Source organism: Podarcis bocagei (assembly GCF_964188305.1).
Source record: "Podarcis bocagei genome assembly, chromosome: 3".
Classification (NCBI taxonomy): Eukaryota; Metazoa; Chordata; class Lepidosauria; order Squamata; family Lacertidae; genus Podarcis; species Podarcis bocagei.
Window position 1 is genome coordinate 55827614 of NC_138127.1, and position 19781 is coordinate 55847394.

Sequence of the window (19781 nt, forward strand, 5' to 3'; positions counted from 1 at the left end):
CACAACTCATGGTAAGAACTTAAGGCCAATTAATTGAATCCATCTTGCTGTGCTACTCAGACCACCTGTTTTTCATTAGCACCCATCCAGATTTACTTGCACAAAGCTGACACAGAGGTCTGAATATATCCAGTCTTTATTAAGCACTCGTTCTGATGTGTTGGTTGAGTACGGCTGCCATATGTCCGGATTTTCCTGTTAATGGGACTTCAAAGGCACAGTTGACATCTGGGGGTGGGTTTTTTTCCCCAAAGGCGACGCTTTATCCTGGATCTTAGGCAAGTCAAAATCACTCCTTTTGGGGGGCATTTTTGTACCAAAACGCTCAACAATTTTGGGGTCTTGCTTAAAAAAAGTTCAACAACTTTACTTTTTGAAATGCGGCAACCCTATCGGTGGGGAGGTTATACAGCAATAAGTGTCCATCCCACATTTACTCTGGGTGATTGCTGGGTGTTTGTACATCTTCCTAGTCACCAGTTGTTCACCCCACACTTTTCAGTGCATTTCCCTATGACTTTCCAAACCACAATAAGTTTAAAAAGAAGTAGATTTGTTGTGCTAGGGAGACAGAGCTCTTTAATATGCTTTAATTGTGCAGGCATACATTTATGGTATGCACATGAATGACACACTGGAAACCACCTCGGTGATATAGCAGTGGCAGAGGTGAGATCGGGAAACCGTAGGTTCAAATCCCTGCTCCCTCCTGCTCACTTGCTAACCTTGTGTCAGCATTTGAGAGTGGGGGAGGGCATTATTATTATTATTGTTATTATTATTAATTGAATTTATATACCGCCCCTATACCCGGAGGTCTCAGGGCGGTTCAGCCCTCTTCCGATATACTTCTTTACCCAACTGCAAGGCGTCTGTTTGTTCGCTTATTTATTTTTCCACGAGCAACACTGCAGCCTATCCTCTCCTCCCTTGCGGCCTGAGTTGGTACAGCCCAAAATCCTACGACCACCTAGCGGTAATCTTGTTCAGGATGACTCTTGGCCACCGTGCTGGCAATATCGCCGTCGGCCAGTAGGGGGAGACATGGGCGCGGGGAGAGCGAGCGCAAGGCAGAGACCCGCGGGAGGCAGCGCAGCCGCGGGAACGGCGAACTTTCGGGAGATGCAGCAATGAAGAGAAGCGGCGAGCGGCGACGGCGGCACCGACGGAGCGTGCCTTGATTGCTGCCGCTGGGACCCGAGGGGAGCTGCACGGCCATCTCGGCGCGGGCTTGGCACTGCGGAGCCCCCTCCCCGCGCACCCCGGACCCTTGCGCACCCCGGACCCATGGCTGCTGCCGCCGCCGCCGGCCCGGCTCCGCGGATCCTCCTGCTGTCGTCCTGGGCGCTGCTCCTGCTCCTGGCTGCTCTGCTCCACTCCGCGGCACCAGGTACGGCCCCCTCCCATCCCATTTATTTCTCCCCAGTGAGGGGGTCTCCATCCTCGAAAAGGGGGCGATGAGGGTGCTCTCTGCGTTTTAATGCTGGGGACAGCCCTCCCCATATCCAGCATGATAAATGGAGAACTTTAACCACCCCACACCCCCGTCTCTATATTTCTTTTATCTACTTTCCACCTTTGATTTCCCCCTTCCAGATATTGTGAAGCCCTCGGGGCAGGGATCCCCGTCTATATTTCTTCTATCTATTTTCCATCTTCGATTCCCGCCCCCCCCCCCGATATTGTGAAGCCCTCGGGGCAGGGATCCCCGTCTACATTTCTTTTATCTACTTTTCATCTTCGATTATTTCCCCTCCTGATATTGGGAAGCCCTCGGGGCAGGGATCCCCGTCTAGCCTGGGCTCCCTGTAAAAGCACCTCGGTGGCGGAGGAGGGAAAGGGTTCAGGCGTCGCGCTTGTCTGTGTATTCCGGGAAAGGGGATCTAGTCAGAGCCTCACTTCCCCAGGAAAATCTTTTCATTTACAAAACGTGGGGAACGCTGTTGAAAGTCAACCACAGCTTCAGCGCAAAACGAAACGTCCCACTGGCGAGGCATTTTTCGCTCTTGAACCTCATCCCCACCTGCCCCTCAGATTCCTCCTGCTCCTCTTTTAGGGTTCGGGGTTCCCCGCAGCCGCTGATCGCCCAGTGACACAATTAAAAAAAACCTAACTGGAATCTGCTACAGTTTAGCCTTTGCCAAGTTGGCGCCCTCCTGAGGCTTCGGACTACAACTCCCATCAGGGCTGGGGCAGCCCAGTCGGATGGCTGGCATATAAATAATAAAAATATTATTATTAAAGCGTTTCGGGGTGTGCGTGTGCCAGGTTCGCAAAGGCTGCCGCAGAGCATCTCAGCCCTTCGTCTGGGAAGGGAACTGCCTTGTTCTGGAATGCAAAGATTGCAATTCTTCGAGAGCAGTTCCCTTTGAGCTCTGGGGAAGGAGCAGGCAGACGATCAGGCAGGCAACATGGAGCTGCTGCCAGTCAGTGTGGGACAGTATTGGGCTAGATGGTCTGACTCTGTACAAGGCAGCTTTGTACAGGCGTGGCAAATGGAGGCTTACCCTCACGATTGCAGAGGGGAAGTGGCTCAGTGGTAGAGAATTCGCTTTGCCTGCAGAAAGTCCCAGGTTGCATGTCCAGGTAGGGCTGGAAGAGAACCCTGCCTGAGATCCAAGAGAAGCGCTGCCCGCGCGTGTAGGTGATGCTGAGCTTGATGCACCAATGGCGTGACTCTGTAGAAACTCCTGCGTAAACTCACTTTCCCTGCGTTGGCTTCTGTTTGTGTTTATAATGTGGTTCCTTCCCTCTGTTCTTTGGTACTTTCTCTTCCCCTGGGTCTGTGCATTCTGCTCCCCCACCTTCCTGCCTTACAGGTATGGGAGAAGTAAGCTGTATGTGTTGCTACAAGTTCCACACGCAGCCAAGTGCAGGAATTCTGAGCTCCCAACTTGCCCACAGGGCCAGTTCCTTGACGGCAGGCGTTGATGGTAATTGCAAAGACAAGGGGGCTGAACCTGAAGCCGTGATTACTTGCTTGGAAGCAAGTTTCGTCGAAGCACCGAGACATATTCTCAAGAAAATAAGCGCAGGCTTATTATGTCTATGTTAGGAAAGGGGGGGGGGGAACCACCCCAGCTAATTTGCAGGCTTTTCCTCCCTTGCTTTTAATGAACAATAATTCAACGATGCTAACAATGAGTCACGTGATCAGCACCACGACTGATTTCCTAAGGCAGAAGTTTGTGTGATTGGCTAGTAGTTGCTTTCTTTTGACACAATGTCCTAAATCATAATGGACCGAATAAATGTGGCAAGGGAAAAAAAACACACAACCTTTTCCTGTGCATTTTTTCAACTCCTTGAGAACTGTTTCTTTTGGAAGTGAGCAACAGGACATTGGTTTCCAGGGAGGGGAGAGCTGGAGAGCCATAATATAATATGGAATGTCCTGTTTGGGGAGCCTATGGCTAAAACACCTGTAACCCTTTCAAAGATATTTTCTTCCTCCCTCCAGGCTCCTGCTGCCTTTCTGGAATCAGGGTTGTTTGCTGTGGCTTGCAAGCTTCTGTTGGGCTTCCCACTGGTGTATCCTCCCCTTTGCCCCTCCCATTCACCCCGTAGCCTATAAATCACTCCAGAGATTGATGGAATGTTTTAGCTGGAGAGCTCTAGCCTGAGAGTCTTGCGCTGAGGCCCAGATCCACCACATTAACACAGGATTTGCAGCGTATGGATGGGCAGATTAAAGATAAAATACTTTTGGATAAACCGGTGGGATTAGCAAGGTGGGGGAGGTGGGGGAGTGCTCTGCCTTTGCTTTGGATGGATTTAGGAGTCTGATTAATCTGTTCTGTGTAAAATATTTGCTTGCTTCCCAGAACTTTCTGTTCATCCATCAGGCTTGGGAGGTGAATTCAGCTCTGAAGTAAGCAGCCCTTTGCTCTGGTTGGAAAGATGGGAAATTTAGCATTCCGTGCAAAACAACATGCATGAATCACTGACTTTTATATATTACTGCCTGTTGTATTGGGTGCCTTCCTGGGTAGTCTTGATTGTTCTCAAAGCGGATGTCATATGTTATAATGGATGATGGCTTAAGTGTTTAACAGTACAGTTCTATGCATGTCTACTCAGAAGTACATCCCATTGAGTTCAATGTGTGTGGAGGGGTCTTTCCAAGTAAATGTCTATAGGTTTGCAACTTTAGCCTCCTTTACTGCAGACCAGGGATGGGGAACTTGTGGCCTTCCAAATATTGTTGGACTACAACCTGCATTATCCATGAACATTGGCGTATTGGGGTCCAATAATATCTGGGCGCGTAGTTTCCTGATCCCTGCTGGAGACAAATCCAGAAATTAATACCCCTCCTCTTTTCTTTTTTTTGGTAAAGATGTTTTCTTACTTAGGAAATCTTAGTTGTTAATTCATCAGATGGGTTTTACTCAATTACCCTCTACTCCACCGTTGTTTAAGATCTAGCTGAAATGAAAATCCAGATTAGATAGGTTTAGACTGCATTCATTCTCTCTACTGTATTCCATCATAGAATTGTATAATTGGAAGGGACCACGAGGGTCATCTAATCCAACCCTCTGCAGTGCAGCTCTAATCCACAACCCTGAGATTAAGAGTCAATTGCTCTACTGACCGAGCTTTCCTGCAACAGACACTCTGCATTCAGTGACCACTGAGCACAATCAGTCCTCATTAGGCTGCATAGTGATGGGCCAATATTCTCCTGTGGATTTCTACCTGTTGGGCAGCAGTTAGTAGCACAAGATTCCTGTCTGGGGAATAAAAAGGGTAACAAAGGAGCAAGTTGTGGCAGGAGTGGGGAGCCACATGAGCTTTACCTGCTATTGGCATCAATTAATACAGGCATAGGGAACCTGTGGCCCTCCTGATATTGCTGGATTGGAAGTCTCAGCATCCTTGACCACCTGCCAGGCTGGCTGGGGCTGATGGGAGTTGGTCCAGCAACATCTAGAGGGCCTGATCTTACACGCACTTTGCCTACACTTGATCATCAAAGACATTCCAAGGCAGTTCTGCTTCTTGGCAATAAGCAGCACGCCGGGACACCACTGAAGAAAGCACCTCCTTGAGCTGTTAGATTGATCTGCACGTCAGGAAGCCCGGCTTCACACGCTTTCCCTCGACTCCTTTTCCTGTATCTGACAAAGTTCAAGAGACCTTCACTGTGCTGAAAGAACACTGCGTAGTTTGGCAACCACAGTGCTTCCACTTCCTTTCTGAAAAATATTAGCATCCTTTTCAAAAGTAAGAATGAAAAGCTGAAATTACTGTGGTGAGTGGTAGCACAGAAAACAATGTATGGGAAAATCCAGATGTACGGCACAAAAACACTCAGCAAACTTTCTGTCCGGATTTTCACTGTTTGAAATATGGCAGCCCTACCTGATGTTCCTTCAGGCCATGCTGCTGTTAAGAAATGTTGGACTCCCAGAATGGGATGGCATTCTTTTCATCACAGAATATTTCTGGTATCTCTTTATGGGCCATGCAATTCCATGGGAATGGCAGTTATGTTATGTTTCAGTCCTGCTAGCCAGGCATGCAAAAGTCCCATAGTTTTCACTTGCATTTGTGTGCTCACATAGGTTTGATGCTACCAAACAAATTTTGCTTCAGTCGTAGAAGTAAGTTCCCTACCTCCTGCTCCAAAACATGTAAGCAGAAGCTCTTACTTGTAAGTAAGAAAGGGATCTTTATTCAAGCATGTAACAGTACAGGCTCAGCAGCAGGCACAAGGCTCAGAAGTCCCAGTTCAAGGGTTCAAGAGCAGAACAAGAAGTTCAGAACTGGATGGAAGCAATGAAGATGTCCCAACAACTTTCCATGCTCCACCCTCCAAGCTTCTAAAGATGAGCCCTGGCATGCTCACTCATGAGACGTGCTTGCCATATGGAAATATCAGGATTGCAAACACATGCTCTCTCAGGGCAGGTGGGTTTGCTCCCATCTGCAAAGGTGGCTGCTGGTTCTAGGTCACAAGACCGCAACCTCCTGGTCAGGTTCCTGTCTCACCTCTTCCCTTGGCAGCTCAAAACTGCCCCTAGGTCTGGCAGGGAGGGGGCAGAGCCAGCATCCCTGCTCCCCTTTCCCAAGTGGCTGAATTTGGGGCAGAAAGGGGCTATCCATGCTCCCCTATTAAGACTCCCCTCTGTTTCCTCCTCCCCTTCTCCGCCTGCTTGAGAGCATGTCAGTCTAAAACCAGATCCCAACAGCACAGGGACTTGCACCTTGGTAGCTAGCAAGTCATCAATAGGGTTGCTATTTTTTTTATTGAAAAAGTTCTGGCTCCCTGGGCATGGGTGGAGCCAGGACAGGTGAGATTGGGCAGAAACTGACAGTTTGGGGACAGAACTTGTAGGACTTTAGTGAGTCATGAGCAAGTAAAGCAGAGGATGCCTGAAAATTAATTTTCTATGAATTTCTAGAATTCTTGGTCTGTGGTGCTTATTAAAATATATTCAGGTGTCTCTTGCTATTATTTATTACTGCATTTATTGTAAAAAATATTTCATATCACGCTCTTCTTCATCATCAAAGAAAACTAGAGTGACAACAAGATCAAATTATGCCAATAAACTCATGTCTAAATCATAGCTCTTACTTTTACAGTTATTGGATGTGAACACATGGAATTAATAGTCCCTCCCCCCCCCCGGGTATTTGTGTATTATCACTTGTTTTGTATTCCAGTGTTTGTCCAGGTTTTGTCTGTGTCTCTTGGTGTAGACATGTGAGTGGACTGTTGACTGAGAATGTGAGATCAAATCAAGCTTAGTGGTTTCAGAGTTTAGATAGTGTGATTAGAAAATGTGCTAGATGAATGAAGTTTGAGTACATTGGTTGATGTGTGGGCACTGGTGTGACAGTGTGCTTCAGTGGAACTGTGTGGAGTGTTATATTTAGCTGCCATTAGATTAATTTGTGTTTATCATTGTATAGAGAGATGTGAATTTAATTGGATTGGTTTGTTGAGTAGAAATTTGGAAAGAGTGAGTCTCTTTTTCTTTTTCTTAGTTATTGATCACATGATTTTAAAATGTGCAATTTTTATTTTTCTAGTTGATTTTCCCTTGAAATATTTCACTTGGTTGTTCTGAGGATAATGTTCGTTGCTAACTGTGTTCTAAAATGTGGATTTTTTTGTTGTAAGGATGAAGTTGATCAAGCTTTAGAGGACGCCCTATTTCATTGTCAATACTGGTATTTTATGTGGATTTTCAAAAGTATCTTTTATATTTGGTTTTCATTTATGTTTTAAGTTACATTGGAAATTGCTTAGAAATTTCTCCGGCTAAACTATAAGCAGTATATAAGTTGTCTGAATAAACAAATAAACAAATAAAAAGTGAAGTCATGCCAACGCTACAAAAATACAGCAACTTGATTTTTGAAACAATAACAGAAGAGCTTATTCAAAATAAGAAAAATTCCTTCCAGTAGCACCTTAAAGACCAACTAAGTTAGTTCTTGGTATGAGCTTTCGTGTGCATGCACACTTCTTCAGATGCATGCACACGAAAGCTCATACCAAGAACTAACTTAGTTGGTCTTTAAGGTGCTACTGGAAGGAATTTTTCTTATTTTGACTATGGCAGACCAACACGGCTACCTATCTACAAGAAGAGCTTATTGTCTTTTAAAAAATTTACTGATTGCAATTCCAGTAACCCAATGCTGACGACTGACTTGTGGTCAGGATCACATAGTTGGCTCTCTACTGGCCTCTGGTGGCAGTGAGGAATACTACCGGTTCAGATGGGTCAACTGTGCAGTTAGAGTGTTGGACTAGGACCTGGGAGATCAGGGTTCAAATCCCCACTCAGCCCTGAAGCTCACTGGGTGACCTTGGGCCAGTCACCATTTCTTAGCCTAACCTACCTCACAGGGTTGTTGTGAGGATGAAATGGGGAGGAGGAGAACCATGTACTCTGCCTTGAGATTATTGGATGATAAAGGTGGTATATAAATGTATTACATTAAACAATCAAATAAATATGCTCCATTAAACTTAGTCAAACTTAGTTCTAAGTAGATATGCATAGGATCATGCTGCTACGTTTGCTCAGCTGGAAGTTAGGTTGTGCCCTTTGCTCAGTGCAAACGGCAGATTTTCAGAGCACCGCTTTGCTCATGCAGAGAGTGAGTAATTCTTATTATTACGTAACCTCAGTTAATTTATGTAACCCTCCTTCTGCCTAAAATGTTAAAATCTGTAGTTTATCACACACGGCTTTGAAAGCATTTGAGTCGATTCTTACACTAGAACACTTCGCTTTGTGGGGAGGGTTATTGTTTGTTTGTTAAAGATTCCCATGTTGCAATCGTATAATTACAAATTCTCAGATCTCTGCAGAAGTTTCCCTTCTGTGTTGCAGTGCTATAGCTATGGAATTCCCTGCTTGTCTCAGTTCAGGGTTCCTCAGGATGAGGGACAGGAGCTGGAGGACTGAAGTGAGTGGAAGGATATCCCAGGGGGGGAAAAGAGTGCACACGTGTTATCTATGTAAAGGTCTTGGGTTGGGGATTAAAGTTCCACTCCATAGTAACTTCATTCCCACTTTTTCTCTCATGCCAGGGGTGAGGAACTTGTTTCAGATCAGGGGCTGCTTTCCATTCTGAGCAACTTCCCAGCAGGCCACAGGCCAGTGGTGGGCGGGGTCAGAGGCAAAAGTGGGCAGGGCAATGAACATGAACTGTGTCTTTTCCCAGGATGCTAGTTTCTACACAGACTTGCCCAACCCTCCCCATCTTCCACCCAAATAAGCAAGAGGTGTTACCAGACTAGGCAAAAACAAAAACAAAACACTCAGGGGAAGTGTGCGAAGTAAGGCCAATGAGGGGCATGGCCTTGGGAGAGTGCGTGAGTCCTGCAGGCCCATTAGAGAGGATTGGATGGTCACATTTAGACCCCAGGTCTGACTTTCCGCACCCCAGTTTTACACCTTGCTCAAATGTAAAGGTTTTTTTCCCAGCACTGGAAAGTAATCTTGCCCCAATGCAAGGCTGTTTCATACTTGGCCTGTGTAGGGCTCATTACGTTGTGTAAAGTTAAGCGGATGCTGACCTTGCAAAAACATGACTATTATTTCACATGTGATTTAAGTTATTTTGATTCCTAGTCTACTGTAGCTGTAGGGTCGAGACAAGTTTGCAAAAATACAGGGAGACAAATGAAGAAACCCAGAAGAAATGAATAATTTAGCATTGCACTCGGGCTGCCACTAGGTGTCTCAAATCAAACCTCTGCACAACCGAACAGTCTGTCTACTAAGCCCCGTCTCCTATTAGAAGCTGTGCTTGTTAGAAAAGGAAGTGCTTGCAAAGGGTAATTCTCCCATCTGCCGCAGCATTTCACAGCCTACTTGTGTGTTTATTAAGATTTGTACCCTGCCCTTCAAACACAAGATCACAGTTAAAAAACATAAAGTAACTGATGCATAAGAACAGCAAATGTATAAAAGCAGCATACATGTGATATCAAAGTGATCCAATAAAATAGGTCAGCAAAAATAAAAAAGCCAAAGAAAAGCCGACACATTACCACTGAAAATATTGTCTCCCAATATTTCCAATATTGTCCCAATATTGTCTCCCACCCACTGTACCGGAGACTGTGTGTCTCTCTCTAAGGGGAGTGGGCAAAGGGAAGCGGTTTCCCTCTCCCCCTATGAGCCGTTGCCAGGTTTAACTTTTTGAAAGGACTGGATTGCTGGCATCAGTCTGCAGTCCAGGAGACAATGGAGGCATGTGCCTTTGGGGGTGAGGTCAAGCTGTTGGATGGCTACAGCTCCTGCTGTGGTTGTAGAGACTGATGTGAGAGTGATGTGTTTTGTTGCAGCTGGGGCAGGTGAGGGCGTCCAGTTGTGCTGCTGCAGATGCATCAAAATATTTCTTCTCTGTGCTCCTCCTAGTGGTCCTTCCTCCTTTGGTCACTGCTGTGGATACATTATATAAAAATACTAATGTTCTAGCATTTAAAGAATCTGAGATACGACGCAAAATGTACAGGAGCAATCCCCCCCTCTCTGTGTATGTGTGAATCTAGTTTTCTTCTCCCATCTCCATTAGTGTGTCACACTGCCCCCTGTTGGTAGTGCTAAAGGGGATGATGGGAGGTGCTGAAGGCAGGGCTGTCTTAAGCATATGCAGCACCTCTGAGATAATTCCAGCGTCATGGGGAGTTCTGTGGTGGTTTGGAGCTGGGGTAAGTGGTGATACTTGCCCACCCCACAGTAGGTAGGACACACACTCTGAGCTGTTTAACCCTGTAAGCTCAGGTTCTCCTCAGCGCCGGGGGTGCAAAGATCTGCCCGCGCCCCCCTGGTTGCCCAGTCCCAGGCTCGCAGGAGGGTGGAGCTGGCCGGCTGCCTCAGAGTCTCGCTGGCTCGGTTGCCCCCAAACTCGTGGCACAGAACCTCCCGCAGCAGAAGAGCCCACCGCGGTGCTCCGACTGATGGATGGGCTCTTCCACGGACTCAACTCTTGGGCCCCGGACTCTTGGCCTGGCGTCCCTGAGAGGTCGGTGCCTGGGTGCCCCACACCCCTAGTGCCTATGGGTAAGATGGCCCTGGCTGAAGGGCAACAACACCTGAAGGGCCACAAAGCCACTCCACCTTTTCTGTGTGCTGATGGCGCCCATCATCCATGACCGGGCCTTGCAAGCTGCGGCTGACAGGAGCTGGAATTCAACTTTATCTGGAGGGCCAAATCCCTGATTATATTTATACCACCCTAACCAGAATCTCAAGGATACTTGAATTGATAATGCATAAATAAACGTATTGCTTGTGTACTGCATATGAAACTTAATAAGAATGTACCACTGGACAAGTTACTGTAGTTATATGTTGATCTTGAATTTAGATGGAAAACTATAAAAATTATTCGGGGTGGGGGTGGGGGAGCGTATAATTACGTCCCTTCCAACATTTCTCAGGTGAAAATAGGGACATCCTATTCCATCCCCTCCAACATTTCTCTGATGAAAATAGGGACTCCCAAAGGGAAAGCGAGACAGTCAAGGATCAAATCAGAAACCAAGATGGCTTCCCTAATTCCAAGACTGTCCCTGGAACATCGAGACACTTGGTGGGTCTCTAATTATGACCCCATTCAATAGAACTCTTAGGGCAGTGGATGCTAAAATAACAGCATTTTGTTTGCTTGCTTTTGTTTGCCTTTGACCTGTCAGGTCTCTTCTTAGGTTCTTCTCTTTGCTGTGAGGTTTATTTTGGGAGATGGGGTAGGGTGGGGTGGGGCAACCTCCCGGGGGTCCTTAGTACCATGCCTGGTGGCAGTGACCAGCAGATGTGCAAAACACTACGGAAATGGAACAGCAGAAGCGGGCTGGCTGGGCCCGATGGGAGTTTTACTCAAAAATATCTTGATGACACCAGGTTGGCTGAGGCTGCTGTATTCTAACTCCAGTTTCTTTACTGCAATGAAAACGTCTGAAAAACTGGCAGGCGAAAGTTGTGTTGTTTACATGGAATTAATTAGTTTCACAACATGTGTTTGGAAATAGGCACAGTGTAGAGATGAAATGAATGGCCACAATCCAAGTGAAATCAATGTGTTTTGCTGGCTATTAATTTCCACAGGAAAGTGTTGCACCTGCTTAAATATCTCTTATTGATTCTAAGTGGAGTGTTACATTGCTTACCTCTGATTTGTGCCCATCATTCTAAAAGGGTGGGTTTGACACCAGAAATCTAAATAGCATATAATTAGGACTTTTTTCTTTCTAGTCAGAGTGTGCCAATATAATAATAATTATTGTACCCACATGTGTGTGGGTTTAATTTTCATTTTGATGCAACTGTGTCATCTTTATCTCTTTGTTTAATATAATAGGTTGTGAAATAATGTTTTCACATAAATCAAAAAGAAATAATAATAATAATAATAATAATAATAATAATAATAATAATAATAATAATAAATATTTTTTAACATGGAATTTCCAGATTGGCAGCAAACCAAAACTCCCCTGACCTTGACAGCCAGCTTGCCTGGCCCCATCCATATTCTGGTAGGTGCAGTGCCCCAGCTGGTGGGAGGACTGTATTGCAGCTACGTCACCCACTTCGAGTGCCACTGCTGCTCTCCAGGTACTCACAAAATGACTTTTTACTCATGATGGTCTTTGATATCCTTCCCACTTGCCACAGCATATAATACTGAATGCAAATTTATATTTGAGGGAGTCTTTCCATTCCTCTGCATGGAGGACTATCCTATTTTAACTTTGCAAGAACACTGCAAAATAGTTTAGACTGAACAATGATGACTAATCCGCCCAATAAGTTCCATATTTTAAATAGGAATTTCAGCCCAGGTCTCCCTGAACCAAAGTCTTTTTACTTTATAATAAGCAGAATTCCACAAATACGTTTGGCACTGGCAACTGCCTCTTCTCAATCTGGTGACTGTCCCTTTCTTTCTCTTTGACTCGTGTGACAGAAGAGATAGCAAGGGTTTCACAGGCAGGCTCTGTTCAGAAAGTTTCCCAAAACTGTAAAGGTGTGGAGAAAATAGGAAGCCAGATGAGTCATGGAGAAGGAGCGTTTGGGGGTGGGTGGGAACAATTATCTAATCTTTGCTAATCAGAGCTAGTTGGAATTCTGAACTAAATTGAGGGAGGGCATGTTTGCTTCTCTCTCTTTCTCTCTTCAAGACTTCCCAGTTACAGTTCAGAGTGAGCAAATGCTCTGAATTCCAAGTGGTGCAACTACTAGTCTGAATTTTGAGGAGCTGAATCTTTGCTCCCCTCCCAGAGAGGGGGTGGTATACAATAATGCACAGAGGGACTGCATATTCCTCTATCTTTCTTTGACAGACATTCTGGGCAGGACTGACTGACTGAATGATATAATTGGCATTTGTATCCATCCTTACCCATGACCCTTTCGATCGATCCAGTTTTGTTAATATACGACAAAATATATACTTATAATAAAAGGTTAAAGCAATGAGAACCCCCCTGTATTTAATTGTCCAAGCTATGCTCTACTATTTAGAGAGACAGCTTGCTTGAGATCAATGACCTTTGTGCATCCAGGCATTTGGAGAGTAGTAACACTGGGACGCGGGTGGCGCTGTGGGTTAAACCACTGAGCCTCTTGGGGTTGCCGATCAGAAGGTCGGCGGTTCGAATCCCCGCGATGGGGTGAGCTCCCATTGCTCGGTCCCTGCTCCTGCCAACCTAGCAGTTTGAAAGCACGTCAAAGTGCAAGTAGATAAATAGGTACCGCTCTGGCAGGAAGGTAAACGGCGTTTCCGTGCGCTGCTCTGGTTTGCCAGAAGCGGCTTAGATGTGCTGGCCACATGACCCGGAAGCTGTATTCCGGCTCCCTTGGCCAATAAAGCGAGATGAGCGCCGCAACCCCAGAGTCGGCCATGACTGGACCTAATGGTCAGGGGTCCCTTTACCTTTTTTAAACCCTGCTGGCCTCTTACTTTCTAGGGAAAAGCTGTCACTCAGTGTCCAGAGGCCCCAAAGCACCATTAATATATTTGTGAAGTTCTATATCTATCTATCTATCATCTATCATCTATCTACTCTTAAATAAAAAAGTAGCTTGCTTCTTTGCACCTGGAGAAAGCATGTGTGAGAAGGTATGCCTGATTAAAAAAACAAGTGACAAATTTAATTCAAACCAACGTGAGTCACGAACAGTATTGATAACATGGATATTAAGGGAAAGCACTTCAGTCTGTGTCTTACAGAAACAGAGAGGAGTTATTTTCCCTTAGCCTGTCTAAGGTGTCAGTTTTGACATTTTCCAGCATGATATTTGACAATTGCTTATAAAGGAGGAAGTTTTAAAAGTGAATGCTGTTTCTAACACTGTTACCTTTGGCAAAGTTTCACTGGTTGAAGCTCATGGATTTTTGATGATCTGCTGGACATATATTTGCTTTCTTCGCTGAATGCATGTTAAAGCTTGAATTTGTGTGCCCTGACTTTTTCTTCAGCCTCCAAGAGAATTTTGGCAGAACCCAGTGGAAAGTTAAACTTGCACTTTAGAGATGGAATGGAAAGACTTTACATAAACATATGAATCTTTCTTGGATTGAAAAAAAAAATCTTGTTGTTGCAACACTGGGTGGAAGAATCGTCTTGCAGTCAGGCCTAATCATTGTAATCCAAGACACATGAATGTTTGGGGGAGACCCAATTTAATACCTGCTGCTTTTAGAAGTTCTTGAAAACTTCTGGTTCCTCAGACTGCACCATTTCAAGTGCAATTGAAGGGTTGCAAGCTTGAAAGCTTCCTTCAGAAACCAAGTGCATTTTAGGGTGATGGACTATATTCAACTTAGGTTGCTGCTGTGTGCTTCTTTTTTGAACTTTAAATTGGGGATGAGGAACCAGGGGCCCTCCAAATGTACAGCTCCCATAAGCCTTTGGCCATGCTAGCTGGGGTTGATGACAGCTGGAGTTCAGCAACATCTGAAGAGCCACAGGATCCCCAGCCCAGCTTTAAGTAGTGGCTGCAGGTGTCAGAGCATCAGGACTGGAACCATGGTGATGGATAGGTGTTTAAACCATTTACTCCTACCCTGTGTTTGTGGGAGGGGAGTTATTGTTTTGCTTTATCCTGTATTTTTATCTTGTGAACTGCTCTGGGATCTTCAGATGAAGGGCGGTATAATAATAATAATAATAATAATAATAATAATAATAATAATAATAAAAATCCTGATTTAAATCTCCCTGAAGCTACTCTTTCCATCCAGAGAGATGCTCCCTTGCAGTCCACAATGGTATGTTTCTCCTGACACCAATAGCAGTTTTGGGAGAAGAGGGATTTTCATTGGGACAGCGCCATGGAAAAAGAGTTTAAAAATCCACCCCCTGCATCAGTTCTCCCCTCTACAGTTGCTATTTATAGCTTTAAAATAATTGCATAGTGCTAAACTGTGTTTTTAATGTTATATGTCATTTGACACTCCTTTGCCCAGCCATGCTACATATGTCAGCATTTGGAGGGTTTTCTTAATAAAACAAAATTGTGCATCTAAACATCTCTGCAGTGTGAACTCCAGAACTCTGTACCATTTGATTTATCTTCATGTGTAGAGTATTTTAGCTTGGTTCACACATCATGCTAGGGCAAACCATTGTTTAGTGTGAATGGGTTCCTGGAGTGGAGATCACAGCTGCTTTGCTCCTCCCTGGTTGTTTTGCTGAGCTAAACCATGGATTGGCTTAGTGCAGGCTTCCTCAACCTTGGCCCTCCAGATGTTTTTGGCCTACAACTCCCATGATCCCTAGCTAGAAGAACCAGTGGTCAGGGATGATGGGAATTGTAGTCTCAAAACATCTGGAGGGCCAAGGTTGAGGAAGCCTGGCTTAGTGTGTTGTTTAGTTCAAACCAGACAAACCACGTGCTGTCAGCTATTAGTTACAGCTCGTGGTTAGTGTGGAGAGAGCTAAACCCAGAGCCCACTGAGCAAAAAGAGAATTTCCTCTCATGTAGAGGCAAGATGAGAGAATACCTGGTAAAAACCAGCATGCCTGTCTTTCTCTGGTATCATATTTTAAGAGTTAGGTCATGAATTATAACATATTTCAACAGAGAAGAATTGTAATAGCAGGAGGTGACATTTTCTTGGCATCAGAAGCATATTTTCTGTCATGATACAACTTATCAGGTGCATCCGTACTTACCATTCTTCCCCACAGAAGGGTGCACTTTGAGCATAGATGCAGCAGCTGTCGGTAGGTGGTTTGGCATCATTTCCCAGGGAGAAGCAGCATTCAGCCCAGCCCAGAGACTGAATGGATTCAATTCCTTTTCCCCTTTCCATTATACCAGACAAAATCTATCCTGCACAACAGGTAAAGCTGGACTACAGCTCCCAACATCCCTGACCATTGGCCAATTGGCTGGGGCTGGTGAGAGTGGGAATCAAACAATACCTGGAGTTCCCCACCTCTGCTGCACACCAAGAACACTGCCATTGGGGCAGCCATGTGGATAATTTTCATTTCACTTATCTTTAGACAAGGAGGAGAAATTTGATTTAATATTCATTTAATGCCAAATCTATCCAAACCACACTTTCCAAAACAATACGTGAAGAAGAAAACATAGCTGTCTTCCAACATTATCTGAATGTTGCGCTGCAGTTCTCCAACCAAACAATGTTTGCAATAATGCATTTGTTTGGGGGAAATGTGCATAAAAATGACGGTATTAGAGAAAATAGCAAGCAAATATGCATTCTATTGATGGGAATTGCTTGCAAAAATGTGTGTATTAGTCAAAACTCAAGTCAAAACTCAATAGAAAAGTGCTTTTGTTAGGAGAAGTTTGCACTAAGTTACTAATGAATATTTGTTAGGGGTCCCCCTCCCCCCCAAAATTCATAATTTGCTGCAAAATGTGGAAAATGAGAAACTGAGAACTGAAGTGAACAGACCCTTCTATCCCTACTTAGAGGGGAATGAATTCTAACTCCCTGCGGCCAACATCAGGGCTCTGGGGAGCGATGGAGCCACCGTCACATCTGTATCTCAGCTCTCAAAGTGGCAGTGGTATAAGGTGGTGGCAGAGACTGTGAAAGCCTGATGCCAGCCAGTACCAGTTCAGCCCCACCCTTGCACCACTCTGCTGGCAGTGATTGGCAGGAGGCTGTCTGAGTTGGCAGAAGTGACTGGAGGGATCTCTTTGCTTAATACACACACCACACACAGCCCAGTGTAAGATAGTTTGGATTACAACATTAAAACTCAACATAAAAATGTGAAAACTGAGTCAGCAAGGCACCATTACAACTTAGTCAGAAAACCCCTTTGCAATTGGTCTCAAATGTTTAGTCTTGGTCTCATCACTGCAGAGGGTCTTCTTACAAAATCAGTGAAGTAGAAAACCTCAGTAGACTGTCTTAACCTTTGTAAGTAGCTCCAGTGCTGTAGGTTGAGAGAGTCTCATGTTCTTAAGACAAGAGCTGAAATGTAATCCAGAAGCACAGATCAATGCTCTGTATTGTGACACCGTTAGATGTTTATGTGCATCTGGGTATCTCTGTGATTGTGGTCCTACCATAAAAACCAGTAACATGCTTTCCAGCCCAATGCCCAATGAGGTCTTCATCATCTTAACAAAATAAGGCTACTTTTCAATTCTTCCCCTGGCAATTTTCTTGCATTCATCGTTGCAATGAAAATGGGAACTTCTGCAAGGGACTTGGAGGAGATCCAGAGTAGTTTGAAAATTGGTTTGGCCATTTGAGCATTGCTAAAAAAAGAGGAAATGTATCACCAAGCAATGTAAATGAGGGCACAGACTAGCATAAAATTAGCACATACTAATTTAAATGCATGTATGGAAATTCAGGAGTTATCCCTCAAACTGAAATAGAAAGGCATCTCACCACATTAAATAGAAATGTGTCTCACCTGGGACTAGTCAGAACAGAAATGTGTCAAGCTTGCCCCAAGATGCTCTTGAAAGAAACACACATTTAGGGATTAGGTCTCAGGACCATCCTGTGCCCATGGTGATGAAACATTGTCAGCAGATCATCCCTCCCAGTACAATAAGCTTCCTTGTGAAACATAAAAGGAGAAGGTTTCAAGGTGTCTCAGTCCATTTGAAAACTTCATGCAGCTTGCTAATCAGGAATTGGCTGTGTTTTTAGCATGTTACTGTACTCTAATGAGAAAGGGGAGGCAGAATGCAATCACAATCTATTACAGTGGAAGAATATAAAATCAATTTATCAAAGCTTTGGGACTGGGCATTTTAGGATGTTAAACAATACAAATGAATATATTCTATCTATACTGAAAACACTAATGTAAAACCCTTGGCCTGATATATGATGAAATTGGTCAATAGATTAAATCAGTCATTAAGATGTTTGGCAAAGCCACTTCCAGACCTGGCCCAGGAGGTGGGGTTGCGGGCTTCATGCCCACCCCACGTGAGCAGGAACTGGTTTCAGCCCCCGCGAGAGCAGGGGAATCCCAGCTGCGTCGTCCACCCAGCCAGCCAATTGGGTGGCTGGGGGGGCGTGGCCTGCCCTATTTAGGGCCGGCGCGGCCAGGGCTCGCCCTCTTTTGCCGGCTAGCCCCCACGTTTCCCCACCCTCCCTCCCTCCAGGTAGGTTTCTGACTTTGCTATGGACTTCGGTCTGTCGCCACAAGGGGCATGGTAGGAATTTTTCCCAATTGGCAATTTGCAGCCATTTGGTTTTTCGCCTACCTTGTAGCAACTCGTCACAACTCCTTAGCATTGGCGGTTAGGCATTGGTAAGAAGGGGTTAAGAGGATGTGGGGGGGAGGAACGCCATCACCTCCCCCCAGAGAATAAAGGGTGGTCCGGTAAAGGACTCCGGGGGGCATGGCCCTGTCCGAAGCCTATGGAGGTGTGGGCCTAAGGCACGCCCCCGAGCGGTGACCCAGGGGAGCTCCTAGTTGACGTGCCTCAGCAGGAGACTCCCCCACTATGGTGTTAACCCTTCCCATGTCTCCAGCAAATGGGCTGGAGCCAGATAGTTGATAGGACCAATGCCTAAGCCAATGCCTCTCATTCCTGAATTCAATAAAGTTCTGGCCTAATTTGCCCATTTAACCTTAAATTCTGGTGTCTGGTGTCTTTATTTATCCTTGGTGGGGGGCGGGAACTCGCCACGCAAATGTGGGGCCAGCTCCAGGGTTAAGGACTGCCTTGGGGGAAGCTCTCCCCTTGATCACAATCCTTTTTTTAAAAAAACATTTTCCCTAGTACCAGGTACGTTTCTGCTACATCTTGAATTCCTGCCTCCCTCAATGCCTTGGGAGTTGGGACACTCTGGAGCATTGTGAAATTGTACTTTTGTGGTAGCAGCTATCTCCCCCACCCAGCCTGCACCAAAGTCCAGGGATAACTCTCCACTTTCTGGAGAGCATACCTATCTATAGCTACATCTATATGGTTCCTTATTAGAAGTCATAGATCAGCTATACATTGCAGCTGAGTTTCTGTTTTACTCAGTGCTAAATCAAACCATCTACTGAAGTCCCTTGAGAATTGAAACAGTGGCCTGATGCAAACCATATGCTTCAGAGTCTGGGGCCATGTATTTTGAACCGGTTACAGCATAAAACCACAGTGGAGTGAGCTGCCCAGTTGGCGGAGCTGAGAGTTCACCTGGTAAATCTAAATGTTGAAGGCTGTTTAAAGAATAAAATAAAAATCTTACCTATATATTTCTTATTATGATTGGACTTGAAGGAACAGTGCCTATGATTAAATCTTGCACGCCACATGGGAACCTGCATAGCTTTCAATTAAAACCATGTGTGCAATATTTATGGCATGGGTGACATGAACCAAGTTCCACTTATGGAGTGGAAACAAACAGCTTGATCTGCAAGTCATTTAAGGTTGAGTATTTGTATTATTATTGGCTGACACTCCAGCCCCAAGCACATTTAACTAAGTCTCATTGTTTCAACAGAAAGTCCAAGGAAATGGCTTAGTTGGAAGTCAATGGGATTAAGAACCAATTTACACTAACAGTGACTTTACAGAACTGAAGGAATGCATTAAGACATAATCCCAAATTGTGGTTTGGCGTTATGTGGAGAGCCCCAAGGAGTCTTGGACTGACACACCCTTACCTTTCATTTCCTCAACCCCTTAATTATGACAATTACCTTCTTTTAGTCTTTTTTTTTTAAAAAAGCAAACAATAGTCTGACCTGTGGAGGATGCAAATAGGCAAACTGGGTTGTGCCCTCCTGCAAGCCAAACTTCGACCCAGGTATGTGAACCAAATTTGCAGGCAAGCACAAACCA

The 19781-nt window shown here is 45.0% G+C and overlaps 1 protein-coding gene across 1 annotated transcript in view; it reads left to right on the forward strand.

Moving 5' to 3' along the window:
• Positions 1-1121: 1121 nt before the first annotated feature.
• Positions 1122-19781, forward strand: part of FNDC1 (fibronectin type III domain containing 1) — an 87443-nt gene continuing 68783 nt past the window's right edge. The window contains exon 1 of the mRNA XM_081187913.1: positions 1122-1390. Coding sequence (XP_081044039.1) covers positions 1288-1390 — 103 coding nt within the window. The 5' untranslated portion in view covers positions 1122-1287. The remainder of the gene's footprint in view (positions 1391-19781) is intronic.